Here is a 15,061-nt window from a genome sequence, read left to right on the forward strand (position 1 = left end):
TTTTCTGATTTTTGTAATAGAAAAAGCATTTCTCACACAATATTGAATGTGACCGTCTTGCGATGTGTTAGTATACCCTACTTGTGTCTTGTAGCAGCTGCAATCCTGTTTAGTGATAAAGGAATCGCAGGTTTAGGCATTTAATTTACTGGCTTGGTTGTGGATCTTTGGTTGGCTGGTTGGGTGGATTCTGTTGGTGAATAGTGTTCATTGACAGGACTGGGTTGTACCTGGAGCATGATTGCCCTTCTCGTGACTCGCACTGCTGTTTGTTGATAACCTGGTGCTAAATTGCTTGTACATGACATCAGTTTAGGGTACCAGCCAATCACAGGCAAGAGTAGAGTTCACCAAGGTTTCTCCACTATTCGGACTGTTCACTGGTCACAAATCTTCATTCCATATTAACATACTTTCCAAACCTTTTCTAATACTGCCATTTGCAATTGCCTATCAGTTGCAGTATTTTTGCGATATGCAGTTAAAATCTTGATATCAAATAAAGTTAATAAAATATAATTGATGGTAGCATTTTAAAATGCATGACATTGTGCATGCCTTCCATGCTACTTAACTACCCACCCATAATCCAGGGGACAGACAAAATGACTTAAACTTTGTACTAAGCTTATCAGAATTATAAAGGCAGCTGGATGAGCATGTCATTAAGTTCAGTGCCAGCTAGAAGTATGGCTCACCCAATCCTTCTTTTACTATTATATGAGACATTAAGCATACATGAGGCCAAGGACCAAGACTCAGTAGTCCATGTCATACTTTCATGTCTGTTGGTTACAAAATAAATGGGTGTATATTGTGACAAGAATGATAGTCTCCTAAGGCTGAATTTGTGTCACATGATTGCCAGAAGCAACTTGAGTCAAGAGCTAATGCAAATGCTAACGCAACCTGTCAAGGTGTGTAAGAAATAATAATATAATAATAAACATTAACACGGTCTGACTAGCTATGACACTTGCTTAAGCTACATCTGGATTGTGTCACATCTGGAGTGGCCAAAGGGGAGCCATAAGCCCACATTACAAACTGTTAAACAGTGTGTTGGTCCTGTAACAGCGTAGGCATCTGGTGCAAATGATTATGTCACATTGTTGCACTACATGGTCTTGTACTGTATTTGGAAAATATTATGAGGGCTTTCGGCGGGATCAGATGCACAGTGTAGTTTCAAAAACATTGTCATGATTTTCCTTTGTTCCAAGATAAGAAAATGCATGTGTTAACAAACACAACAAACAGATTTAAGTCAAACTTCTTCCATGACCTCTGCAATCGCCATATCTAAACATCAATGAACTGTCACATGGCTCCAGTTTCCACTAGTAGCACTGGCAACTAGCTACTGAATTTAACTCAATAGCACCGCTTAAATCAACAGCTGACATCTGTTCGTGCAGTTTGAAAAGTGAAAGGTGGTTCTCGGCTTTACTGGGCATTCAATATTCATGTTTGGACTGCTGCTCACCACCTGTTTGTATTTTAGTGGCTGCTTTAATACATATTCTGGTTTGTTGTTATGTAAAAATGCATACTTTATTACTTTATAGTTAAAAGGCCAAAATAAGTTTTCTGCTACATATTTAAGAAAAATGCTTTTTATATTTTAGTCTAAATGTCACGTTAATAATATCTCCTTTACATATATTTTCTAGTCTTTGTTTTAATGGCAAGTAGTTATGAATAATTTACATTACATTAGTAAATCATAGATGACAGATGTTTAATGAACTTACAAGTATAGGAGTTAATTCCTATCATTATATTACATGAAAATGTAATTTAGTTCATAATGGAGGCCAGCTCTGCTTTATTTCCCGCTTTACTAGACAGCTTACTTATGGCCCAGTGCCTAAGCTTCTGTCTTGTAGTGCTGCACACACTGTGGCCAGGTTGAGCTGGGTCTTAACTGAATAATTCACCCGTGACTCAGGCTGACAGAGCTCCACAGCTGCATCTGGTGAAGTAAGCTCTGTGCCATCAGGTGTGTGTTGATGAATGGATCCCAGCAGGCACGTGGAACCAGCTGTGAGAAACTTGCCACATTCAGTTGATCCCGCATCAGGATATATCTAATGCTACTAACGCTTTATTGAGTTATATATCTTTTTTTGTGCATGTAATAGGTTTGGAAAGTGAAATAGTCCAAAGTCCAGCCAAAGGGAGTTTCCATCTCCCACAGAAAACTCTGCTTTGTTCATTTGTAGTCCAGCCATTTCCCTTTCATCCCTGTGACGTCACAGGGATGAAAGAGAATGCGCGTTATTTAATGCTTGCCAAGCAGCTAGTCCGACAATCCCTCAAAAACACTAAGCTGCAGCACACACCTCTCCTCTCCCTTCTAGCTACCCTCCAGGGAGTCAATGGACTCTTGCTCCAGTATATGACGCCAAGCTTGTTGGCAACATGTATAGCTGAACCAAAGCCATGTTTAACAGCTTCTCATTGATCTGCCCTTCTCTGCTTCTGATTGGCTAGTAGTCCTTAACTAGGAACTGTGCATGGGCAACTCCCAAAAAAGATCATTTAAAGACAAGATGTATCACTCCATAGCTAAAGTGAAGTGTTCACCACACAGGGTGAAAAGAGGAGCTGCAGCAATGTGCAGGATGACACAAAATATGGTGTTTTCTGAAAATTAAACTAAAAAATGTAAACCTGTTCTGGTACAACCACTACATAGGATTTTGAACCTGAAAATGAGCATAATACCACCTCTTTAGATTAAAAGGTCTCATCTAGTCGTGTACAGCAGTTGAAAGTCTTGGCAAGTAGCCACATGCACACAGTTTGATCCGATTCCTGAAAAGGTTCTTGCACTCTCATATGCTTGCTGCACCGCAGTGTCACTAATGTGGGTTTTTGTCTCGTTTCAGCAGAGCTCTAACAGGAAGGCTAGCAATAGTGTTCCTCCCACCACTCAGCTGCTAAAGGGGAAGCAGCCAGGTTCCCAGACACCTGTCAAAAAGGACAAGAGGCAGAGCTCCTCTCGCTTCAGCTTGAGCAACAACAGGGAGCTGCAGAAACTGCCTGCTTTCAAAGGTATTTATTGGTACAACAACTAAATCCTGTCCTCTAATCACATAATTAACTAACTTCCCAGTGCTCTATGTTTTGGACTTGTTGCAAATACATTTATACAAACAGAAGTGCATATAATAGAAATGCTGTTTTGAACCATGAAGGTTTGGCACTTGGTTGTGGAATTGTAGACAAACTGCCTTTTTGTGTGCAAAAATAATTTAAATTTTTTCAAGCCTGAACTCAGGAAGGCAAAATGTTCCTTTTAGGCAGGTAGGATAAGGAATCCCTGTAATCTTGACACAGATAAGTGCAGGCCTCACAGACGAGCATACTTACAAGCATGCACTTAGTTATTTGCTCATCGTTTCCACGCTGAAATATCTGAACATCCCCTGCTGCATCACCGTCATTTTAATACCAAGCTGAGCATGACATTACGCAATACATGGAAACAGACAGAGGACGTACATGGCATGGACTTTGTGCTGGATTTAACCCAAGTGTCTATATTTAGTGGTAATCCAGAGATAAAGCTTTAATTCCATGGTCCTTGTGTTTCAGGATGTTGCCAGTGACCAGAAATGTCTGCCAGCTATACTACTATTCCATGTCCCTTCCTCCCCTTGTAGGAGGGAAATTGGCAGATCTTTGCAGATGTATATTGACGTTTACTTTAACGTCTAAACCCAGTGCCAGATGGAAAGTGGGCACTGCCGTTAAGCCTCTGGGCATATTGTCTATGAATGGTTCTGTGTGTGCATGCATGCATGCATACACACAGCAATGATGTCTGCTGCCTTTTCCCAGCACTTTTAAAAATAATTATATAACTTGGCGGTGCATTGAAAACAAACAGCTATAACTGGATTATAGGTTGTTAAGTATCTGTGCAAATAGAAAGAGATTTTGCTGATGATAGTGGAAATAAAACTGACCGACCGAGCTTCGATAGTAATTAACAGCGAATAATCGAATCACCCCAAGGCAGACCCATGTACAGGACTAAGAAAGGGAGGACTTTGATAAAAGAGGAATATTTAGCAGGTGAAGAGCGAGGCAGAGTAAAAATAGATGCGCGCCGAACCGAGTTGGTGGCTGCTGTACAGAGCAGGGGGAACCTGAGTGAGAGAGTCTGATCCAAGCAGGTCCAGAGCGGAATCCGGGAATAGTCTAGCCGGGCAGGGGTCCAGACGGAGAGCAGACGGGTAGCGGAACTCAATCTAACATGTTATTATGCAAAATTCCCTTTTAACTTTTATTATAGCGACTAAATGCTCTTCTTCTACAATCGGCCTCATATAATTATTTTGATGTGTTCATTTTGTTGTTCCAGCCTACAGTTTACTGATTAATTTTAAAATGTAGGACATTTTACTATCTGTTAAATTAAGCAATTGTAAAATTAATAAAAGCCATAACTGTCACACTACTGCACTCAGTTTAAAGTGCTCCCACACAGCTGAGGGCTTCATTTCGTTTTCCCTTTGATGTGAACTGGAGCGTTCCATTCACTGCTGTCGGCGTAGGTTGGGCGCGAAAAAAACCCTCAATAATTGAATCTCAAAATTGAAAATCTAATGTACACCCAACGGTCGAATATTCGGGTCCAGCCTCTAATAGTTAGATGAGTAGAAATGATCAAAACTCAGAAAATATGTAGGAGAAAACCATCCATTTCTCATTAAAAAAAAGTAAAAATCCTAATTGCAATCCTTTATTGACGACCCAAATATCCCATTTTGACACATACATTTTCATAAGCAAAACAAAGTCCTTAACATTTGGACATGCTGCGTGCTGGTAAGCAGAATTATACATTGTTGCATGCATTGTTAAATTGTTTAGATTTAATACAGCTATGACATATGCATCAGTACTTGACGACGAAAGGCGTTTTTATTAAACATGTTTGTCTAGAAAAACAAACATTGCGTGTAGCGTGAATAGGAAATGGTTGCATGATTTACATCAGAACTTAAGATAAACCAAACTTGTCCTGTGAGTTGCAAACCTAGGATATCACCCGAGAGAACTGACTTTTAGCAAGACAGATTTTAGTATCACTGTCAGCCACTCAAAGGCCTTTTTATTATAAAAAAATGTTTTTTTTTTAGAAAAAAGTGCCCTTGTTTTCTGCTTCGCCCTTTAAGTCTGAATACCTTTCTTGCAGTGAGCCCCTCGCTACAGCAGACTACAGCAAAGGCAGTATTCCCTTCTGGGGGAATTTACAAATATTATTTGTTTCTTTGAAAGACTTTGATAATATGACAATGTGGAGTAACTATCTGTGACTAAAGGCAACAGCAGCTGTTGTTATTGTGTGCCATTTGTTCCCTGTTGAGACTTTTGTGTAATATAAGAATGAATTGACAAACAAAGGAGTTGATTCTAACATAAAATGTCTTAGTTAGCCATTACCCTTGTACTATGTCTAGAAACCAATAAGCAAAACGTTCTTGCTGATAAATGCTGTTCGCTTCCCACAGCCCAGTGGGAGCTTTGATAACATTCTGCAAAACATTATCCCACCGTGGCCTGCTAGATGTTATCACTTAGTCATGTCCAAACAGGCTCCTCGCTTGGCTTGTTTTCACTCCAGGCATGTTCACCTCCTGATGGAAACGCATCTCAGAGAGCCGCGAGGTTGAGTCAAGACTCAGAACCCTGACCAGAAGCAGGCCTTTCCCATGACCTCTCCCCAAAACCAAATGTGCTTGTTGTTGCTCCAGAAAACATTTTACCTGTCCCAGCATTTGCTTTCGGTAGCACAGCAGTTTAAATGTGTTGACGACCTGATATGGTGAGCTTTTGTTTCCTCTAGAGCTCTGCAAAAGTACACAAATCAAGACATTTGTGTTTTGGATCAATGTTTGGTAGAGATCTTTCTGTCTGCAGCTCGTAAACAGAAGATAAATTCTCTACAGGTGCATTTTAGTGTCGGTGTGTAGTCTCGTAATTGCAGTTTCCAAAAAGCGCAGAGCAAAAGTTGTTGCCCCTGGATGTGTTCTATTTCAAAGCAGGAGCTATCCTGCAAGGAGCATCTGTTTCATGGTGTTTGTTGCCATCTGCTGGTTATAGTATCAGCTATTTGAGTTACTGTAATGTTGGTTAACTGGAACAAACATTTCAGTTATCAGGGCAGTAATGTTATATAACCTACCTCTGTTATTTTAGCAGTGCAAAACAAACAGATACACTGATTCTAATCCATTTAAGTGTTTTTGCAGATAGAGTATATTGTCTGTGTTCAAAATTAACATGCAAAGTAACATATTTTCTGTAATAGGCTCTACAAACCTTTTGGAACAAATTGTATTTTAGTGTGGCACATGTTTATTTTAACTCTTTGGATAAACTAGAAAAAATATTTAATCATGTACTGGGTACATAATATTCTGCATCTACTTTGTAAATTTACTCCTTTTGTTGGTGGGCATTAGCTTAAGATTTTTAAATCTTAAACTGTATTATGAGGACACACTAAGGATTAGTGTTCTAAGATTGCAGGTTACTCTTTCGATGAGTCTCTGGCTTGTAATGGGATGATAGGTGACAGGGAAATGACACATTTCCTCTATTCCACCAAAATATGAGCTGTTGACCTATTTAAGACATGTTGTCCACCAAGGCAGACAAGAGATAGAAATATAGTTTCTACAGTGGTTTTCATTTGAAGGAACACTAAAGGAAACTTAAGAAATTGAATACGTAAGAAGAAGTAACGTTAGTAGTAGTCGAATGGTTTATTAGGTAAAACAAGAGAAATTGGGACAAATAAAAGTATTATTTAGCTCAAGAGCCAACGAAGTGTGTTGGCCACCATCGTTTCTCCTGCACGCTTGGAAAGGGATGGTTGAGCAGTGACTGATGGTGCATTCATGTGTTTCAGGATGTTGCCAGTGACCAGAAATCTTCCCTAAATCTTCCCTAAATCTTCATTGCAAAAATAGAATTAGTGTATATGGGATAAAAAGAAGTATACAGAACTTTGATTTGTGTACGTATTGCATATACATATTTTTCAGAAGAATGACTTCACAACTCGGAAAATGGGACCATCCAAGGAGTGCGTGAATGCAACGTGGGCCACTAGTTGCAATTCGCACACTGAAACTTTTAAGACAGAGTGTACTATAGTCTTTATCATGTTTCAGACTAATATATGTAGGCAACATACAAGTAGAGTCAAACCTATTGGACAAGAATGTTTAATGCTAATCCCATCTCTATAAAGTTATTATCTGGTTTGTTTTCGACAACCACGTTTAAACTTAGAAACTTAACATTTTAGTGTCTGGTAGGGTAGAAAACATGTAAAAAATAAAAAATTACATTGTTGGAAGATCCTTAAAGCAGGATATAAAAGGGAACAGCAGGTTTCAGGGAAGGGTTTCCTCTACCACTACTGAAGGTGATAGAGGAAAAGACTCCCACACCACATGAGAGAGACTTCCCTGATTAAACGCCACACAAATAAATACGAAAACAGAAGAACATAACTCACTAGCTGCCTTGAATAATTTGAAGGAAGTCAAATAATGAAACAGAAATATTGAAGTAACATTTAATCAAATAGTGTTATCTGCTTGACCTACAGAAGACAGTATGTGCCCACCCTGGAAAATTTTTCAAAACTGTTCATTATAGCAATCTACAGTAACAATTTTTTTGGCATAATGTCATGTTTTAAAAAGGATAGTTTTGTAAACAATAGTTTTTGATGCACCGAAATGAAAATTCTTGGCCGAAGCCAAAAATAATGAAAGAAATTGCCGAACAAGTACAGTCACATTTTTTCCCATTTATTTTGTAAATTTTTTTACCATGGCATAAATTGAATAGTCAGAATGTGCTTTTTACTCAGTGTTTCTCACAGGATTTGGAGAGAATATGGTGGGTGGGTCTGAGAGGGTCCGGTAAAGTAAATTACATGTGTCCATTTACTTTTAATGGACACGTAATATGTTTAATACTTTCTGTGAGTATAATCCAATTAATCTTATTTCCATACTCTATAGACACCTTATTTTGAAAACTGGATGTTTTCACATGCGTGCGCTAAATTCATCAAGTTTGATAAATAATGTTGTATGTGGTTCTCGTATCGCGTAACATGAAGACTTAATGGCTCTCTTCAGGTAGGACTCATACTGCAACACTTGACAACAATGACAGGATAAAGTCGCTAACCTGCCTGTCGGCTCGCTCTGGACCGTTTCAGTGGATTTACCATAAAGACTTGAATACGTGTGCACTCCAAATTTAGGTGTGGCTAGCTTAATCGCCTTCTCAGAAAAGAGTGACAGAAATACTCAAGCTGTTCAGACTGTTTGCCTTTTTTAAGAAATCAGCCACAGATGGAGTGGATGTGCAAGGAGACAATTCAGCAGAACAGTGTCTGCAAACGGTGATTTTTGCGTCGTCTGACACTTTTAAATGCTTCCACTGCCGACATGTCAGCGTAATTGTTTGGTAAAATTTATTCGGTCTTTTGACTTATTAGGCCGAACACCATTTTGCTATTTTTGGCCGATTAAATTCTGTGGCCGAACATTCCGTGCATCCCTAATTGTAAGTCATATATTTTTACAGACCCATGAACTGCAGCCAAAACAAATGGAAATTGTCAACTTTGGGGTCTAATTATTAATGATAAATAACAGTTGATGATGATAGTTTTAGTATGCAGTATTTATGGTGAATTTCTGTTGAGTGTATTCAGCTTACAGTTATGCAGCCACAGGTGTTTCCACTTAGAATGTACAACATTTGTGATTGGCTGTTACCCAGTAATACTCCCTATATAGTTGCAGCTGTTTGTCCCTCCATATTTTCTCTTTTTATGTGAAAGTAATGCAGAGCAGCCATAATGATCAAGCCATCTCTAATTTGAATAGATCACTTTCTATAAGAGTTTGAGTAAGTAGATGAATGAGAATTGATCTTGCATACCAATGGAGCTGTGTTTCTATCATTGGAAGCTGCTTAAGGGGAAACAAAGTCCAGCTACTGTTAAAAGAGCCTCAGCTGTGTTGATGGGTCTGTTTCCCCAAATAGATTTGTGCCTTCAGTGCGTATTACAGAGGACCATGACATTGAAGATCAGCAGACCTGTAAATGAACCACTCAGCTGTGTATTTTAGGCTGCCTGCTGCTATCAATGATGAATTTAGAGGCCCACTCTCCATCCCATTCACCAGCAGACTCACGATGTCTCACAAGCTCACTGTCTTTCCACAGCCAGAAAATACACACACACTCAGCGAAAAGCCCAGGCCTGATGAATGCATGTGCCAAAGAAGCGTTTGGAGAGTATTTGTAACAAGTGGGTGTGTTTTGCATTGTCTTGTCTTAGTCAGAACAACAGATCTTCTGATAGGAGGTTGCCCCATGACTAGGGGACAGAATGGCAAGAAAGGGCCCTTTATATGCTCAGACTAAACCCTGCTGCTGAAATGCCCCACTATTGTATATATTAGGACCAGCCAGACTTGATATTGGAGTTCTTTCCACTGCTAAATTATGTTTGGTGATTGGATCATTATACTGGGGATGTATACATTCCTTTTCCCCCCTCCCCCATACATTTAGTCAAATCAACAGTTGACCCCCCATCTGATGATCCATAAATAAAAGAGCAGCAGAAATACATAAGTGAATACATAATACACAAGTCAGGATTATCCAGTTGCACAAAATCAAGCTGCAACCAGGACAATGTTTGAGAAAGGATGTAACCTTTTATTCTGCACTCAGTAGTCAAATAAACTATAACACTAAAACAACACTGTTTAGCAGGAGACGAGAAGCTACATACTAGCAGATGCAAAAAATCCGGTACTTTAGCCAAATGCATGACATCCCGACATGAACCATCCCAACACCTCTTGCACCTCCAAAGCAGAACTACAGACTCACAGGGAGGAGCTGTGACACCCCATGCTGTGTTAAAACAGCTGCCCTTTCTGTAAACCCAGCGAATAATTCATTTGCACAACATAAAGCAACTGAAGACATACTGGGTCTGTGACCTAAAAACATAGTGTTTTGATTGTGAAACTCTGGAAAAGTTCCCCAACTATATTATATAAAAGTGATGTTTTATCTAGACCAAAGTTTACAGCTACATCTGCTGGACAAAAGAAATAGTATTGGAAACAAATAATGATTTAGCAGCGTACTTTTTGGCATGTAAAAAGACTGATACGATTTAGACTCTGTATGCAACAAAGTATAACTTGATTTCATTTGTCCTTGTATATTTCACGGAAATAGTAAACAGAGAAAAGCTAAGCATGGGTAGTGCGGGTTGTCCACTAATCGCAAGATTGAAAGCTCCATCCCCAGCTCCCCCACCCCACATGCCTAAGTAGGCAAGATGCTGAACCTCAAATTGCTCCCGGTGGCTGTGCCATGTGTGTGTGTGTGTGTGTGAGTGCTTTGAGAGGTCAGAAGACTTGAAAAGGGCTATACAAGTCAATTTACCATTGATTTGGTTGTTTGTATGTCACAATGACGACCATGAGGAGTAAAAAAAAAAAAAAAAAAATAATGCTCAAAATCATTATTAATGCGTTTAGTCATGTACACTGTGAGACTGTGTACTTCACAAAGGGAAGCCTATGCTAAGGTTGATATGCTTGTGGATTGTCTTTGTTGGTACAGGTCTGGTTATAAAATTCTAATCCTCATGGGGTAAATCAGATTACACAGGAAATAACTTTTTCCTGGAATAGTTTCTCACATGCAGCAAACATGAGCAAATTGTTTTGTTTTGAAAAATATTACTAAAAAATGCAAAGAGCATCCCCTGCATTGCTTTTGCATTGTTTTGCATGGTACTTACAGAGGTTGGGATGCAAAAGCCATTAGTTGGCCACAGTCCTAGCAGCATGATGACACACACACACAAAACTTTCTACTTAATTAGATTCAGTTGTCACCGGATTTTAGATTGTCTGATTGGGAGAATAACTACCTTGTCGTCATTGGATTTGCTGTATTCGTTAAGTTACTTTGTATGTGAGTATGGTTTTTGGTGCATTTAACTTGGTACGTCACCGTGGATTTGCCCATTTCCTGCACAGCCGTACAGTGCAGAGTTTTGTCCCCAGTGCTGCCGAGACAAGACAGAGTGCTGCTGACTGCATATGCACATCCTGTGTGGCTCACATTGAGACTTCCTGCCTTCCTGCCTTCCTGTTTCTCTGTCACATACACCTGGGCTCAGGCTGTGCTCCGGGAGAGCCATCTGTCATGCAAAAACTCTCACACATACACACAAAGACAGCACACAACAATGGCTTTTACCTGACAAACCGTGTTAGACACGCTCTCTTCTTGTGCAAACCTCAGCTTATAGTTTGTCTGGTGTTTCTGTTACATCTGTGAAGTTTTATGTAGTAAGAATTGTGTTGCACATTCTTAACACATATTGTTTCCTGTTTGTTATTTTTAGTGTATTGAACTTTTGTTTGACTTGAGTGTTGTAATTTGTTGTAACAGTTGTGGTATTGGGCTTTGTTGTTAGGTGTTAAGCTGTGAATGAGCAAAGTGTAGTTTCACTTTACCCCACCTCTGACTCCTTTGGAACAGCCTACATTTTGGATAGGAGTGTGTATTTGCTGACCTTATTCTTACATTTGAGTAACAAAATGGGCTAAATTGTTGGCAGGCCTGTATTTTGTGTTTTTATAAACTCTTTCTCTCATTTCTGTCACAGTAACAGCCCCACCCCTTCCCCCTCAGCCCACCAGCCAATCCCTTCTCTCATGTTTATATATTCTGACAGCCAGCCCATGTGATTACAGCCAGCCAACCCGGCGGCTGCAGTGGGGGATGACATCACTGACTAGCTGGTTTCCTCCAGCAGCAGGGGAGCTTCATTTTCTGCTCCGAGTGTTTGTGCTAAAATGGAGGCTGGCTCCTCTCCTTAGCCTGGGCAGCCCTCTTCTCCCCTGTCTCCTGCCTCAGCTCACTGATGTTGGCATGTACTGAAGCTGCCAGTGGGATGGTTCTGGATGCATCGAGCTCCAATGGGCCTTTCCAGCCTGTGGCCCTCATGCATTTTAGAGGTGAGAATAGGAAATGTGCCTGTTCTGTGTTTGTGTGTTTGAAGGGGAGATGGACAAAAATGTTGTTACTATTTAGCAGCTGCTTCTTTGGATTTTGTAGAAGAACATATTTGTGACTTTTCTAAAAAGTTGCTGCAGAGACTGAGAGCATGTATCCTCTTAGTGTTGGTGGCATGAGTATTTTTGGAAGAGGAAGGTGATTTTGTTTGTATGTCAACGAGGAAGGGGTTTGCCAAGACACTGCATAGCTTAGCTTCCGTGAGGGTGAGAGAGTGAGGAGTGCTAGTTTTGAGTCTCCCATCCCCCATCAAGACTGCTGATGTCATAGGAAGTGAGGTAAAAGCTTGTTGTTGGTGTCTGCATCTGTATTGTATTTTATATAGGTATTTTGGTGTGAGTTGACACACGTGTTAGTAAAATGCTTTGCATGTTGTTGTTGATCTCAAGTAGGCTTCTTCTGAGTTACTGTCTAACCAGGCAAACTTGAAGCTGGGACCTACAGCCAGTGTTGAGCATGGAAAACAGAAACTGACTAGGTGCGTGGTACCTCTGAGTAAGTGTTATACTGTAACAAACTCAAGGTACATATGTGTTCATGTATTACCTTCTTTGCAATCAACCTTTCCCTGGGAACCGATTTAATAATGCAGCCTATTATTCTACATGCGTGCTGCTGTCGGCGATATCACATTGGTTGTCCTATATCTAAATTGCCACTGGTTCCACTTTGATAATCAGTTCATTACATATCACCAGTTGATATTGTTGGGATTTGAGATTTGTACTTGGGAGCAATTTGTGTCCATGACTGGTTTCCTGTATGCGCACTGGAGCCTTCAGATGAGTAAAGGTTATTTGCCCATCCATGCGGAGAGGCCTGTTTGTGAAGTCTGCAGTTGCACAGCATGTCTGTTAATATTTTAGGCAAGTGCTGTTGTGTAACAGGAGCTGGAATACCTCTTGACACTAAGGGGTTGATGAGATGAGGTGCTCATGGGTGGACCCATGTTTCAGCTTGCAGGCGCCAACCTTACAGGTCCTCAGGAATTAAACCTAAAAATCACTTGATATACTCTCATGATCTCCATTTAACTTAAGAAACTTGAAGTGCCAAGGTGATGAGCTAGTGGTGGTAGTGGATTTTTGTGCTTAATTATTTTAGATCAATGTAAAGATTTATTTGCACTTTGGCATTAATTCATAAAGGGCGCAATACTTTTGTAGGTATTGTATCTGTTAGAGAGGGAGACGGGAAATGGCAGTAACAGACACAGAAAGTGGTAGAGGTTTTCCCCAGAAAAGTTTAAATTGCAGCTTCACAGCTTAAGTTGCAGCTTGCTAGAAAGGAAGAACAAAAGAATATTCTCAGCTGTGACTTACATAAACGCAGTGTGCTCCAGCTGTTTGACCTTTTGATGCAGTCGATTAGATCCTGTTTGTGGCTGGTAGTTTGGATAGAGGGGAATAAAATATGATGTGACTGCAAAGCTACTTACAAACATGTCACTATTCTACACTGTCTGAAGATTGATAAAAAAAAAATAAATTTGAATCTGTTTGCTTGACTCCTTGCGCCAAGGTACCACACTACTAGTCGTGCCACGCCTCGTCCACCACCTAACGAAAGCGTAGATGTTTCTACGAGTGCTCTGTGAAGGGGGCTGTATTTTGTGTGTGCCGAATACCAGCTGTGATTCAGAAGCGTCGAGGTGTAGGTAAAGTCTGTCTGTTGGTGCTGCCAGTCCCAGGTTCAGGTTCTAGCCTGTGTGGGAGTGTGCAAAACCTACACTACTGAAAATTAAAATTAAAAACACTGATGTTTGTACCAGTGTCCCTTCATGCTGTAGAGGCAAAATTCAAAATGGGGCTGCACAGAAAATACTGCAAATTCATTATTACAGATGACCGTATTGGCAGCTTCCTTTACGTATGCCAGATAACTTTGCATGTCAGCTGCATTTATCTGCTAGTTGACAGTTTTAAAAAAAAAAATATAGCTGAATGTGTTGGTGGTAAAAGGGAGATTATGCAAATGACGGATACTAAATTTTACTTGAAAAGATGTCAACAAGACTAAGGGCATTATCCCTGTGTATATGTATGCGCCATTTATGTATCTGTTTCCTGTTATGAGAAAGTACCTATATACAATTAGTACTTGTTTTGTAGGTTCATAGAATTAGACCTGCTGTGTTGTTGGCGTTTGTGGTAAACGTTTATACGTTCAGGTGCTAGCCTAGTTGGGTGTTGCATACTTTAACTCAATTAACATGACTTCGTAGCATTGTTTGCTACAGAAAACCAAATTACCCAAATACAACTGTCTTAAATCTGAGAACTTACTGTGCTACCTCTTTTGATGGGCCTGAACTACAATAAGTTGTCTTAAATCTGATACCAGTTGTTACTATCGGATGTTGGATCTGTGTGTTCTGTATGTAAAATGAGGTAACGGTAATTTGACAGCATCCGCAGGCTGATCAGTCTCAGTACAGGCTTGTTGAATATTCTTAATCTTAATCTTTCATACGTACATGTTGGGAGACTGTTTCTGAGACAGTCACGTTAATTTTGTTTGTTTGATGTTGAAGAATAAAGCCAGTTGCTTAATTACCTTTTTATTATCAGAGCAATTTTTGTAGTTTTGTGTGCTTTTGTGGTTTGGATATGTTTGTAGGAACATCTTGGACTGTCCTTTGGGAATTTGCTGTTGCCGGTTGGTATTATCCGTGTTTTACAAGGTCAGTTTGGCTGACACGTCTCTTGGCCGCAGCTAATGGGCCCAACAAATCAGCAGCATATGATGCCAGTTTAACAGCAGCAGCCTGCCTGCATCTTTGATTAGCAGCCGTAACCCCTGGTCCAAAGTCCTATCTCTGCCGTGGTCGCCATGGTGACATACAGATTGTTAATGGGGAGACGAGGCTGACTCATAAATCACAGGT

The 15,061-nt window shown here is 40.1% G+C and overlaps 1 protein-coding gene across 3 annotated transcripts in view; it reads left to right on the forward strand.

The window, feature by feature from the left end:
• Positions 1 to 15,061, forward strand: part of ppp2r5cb (protein phosphatase 2, regulatory subunit B', gamma b) — a 31,471-nt gene that overhangs the window by 1,240 nt on the left and 15,170 nt on the right. The window contains exon 3 of one of the 3 annotated variants that reach the window (XM_038726513.1): positions 2,895 to 3,060. In XM_038726513.1, coding sequence (XP_038582441.1) covers positions 2,895 to 3,060 — 166 coding nt within the window. Of the gene's footprint in view, positions 1 to 2,894; positions 3,061 to 11,897; positions 12,117 to 15,061 lie in introns of those variants that run through there. The other 2 variants (XM_038726515.1, XM_038726516.1) reach the window with 2 other exon arrangements.

Source organism: Micropterus salmoides, unplaced genomic scaffold, assembly GCF_014851395.1.
Source record: "Micropterus salmoides isolate LMB-PRFRI ecotype aquatic unplaced genomic scaffold, ASM1485139v1 Ms_hic_scaffold_18, whole genome shotgun sequence".
Lineage (NCBI taxonomy): Eukaryota > Metazoa > Chordata > Actinopteri > Centrarchiformes > Centrarchidae > Micropterus > Micropterus salmoides.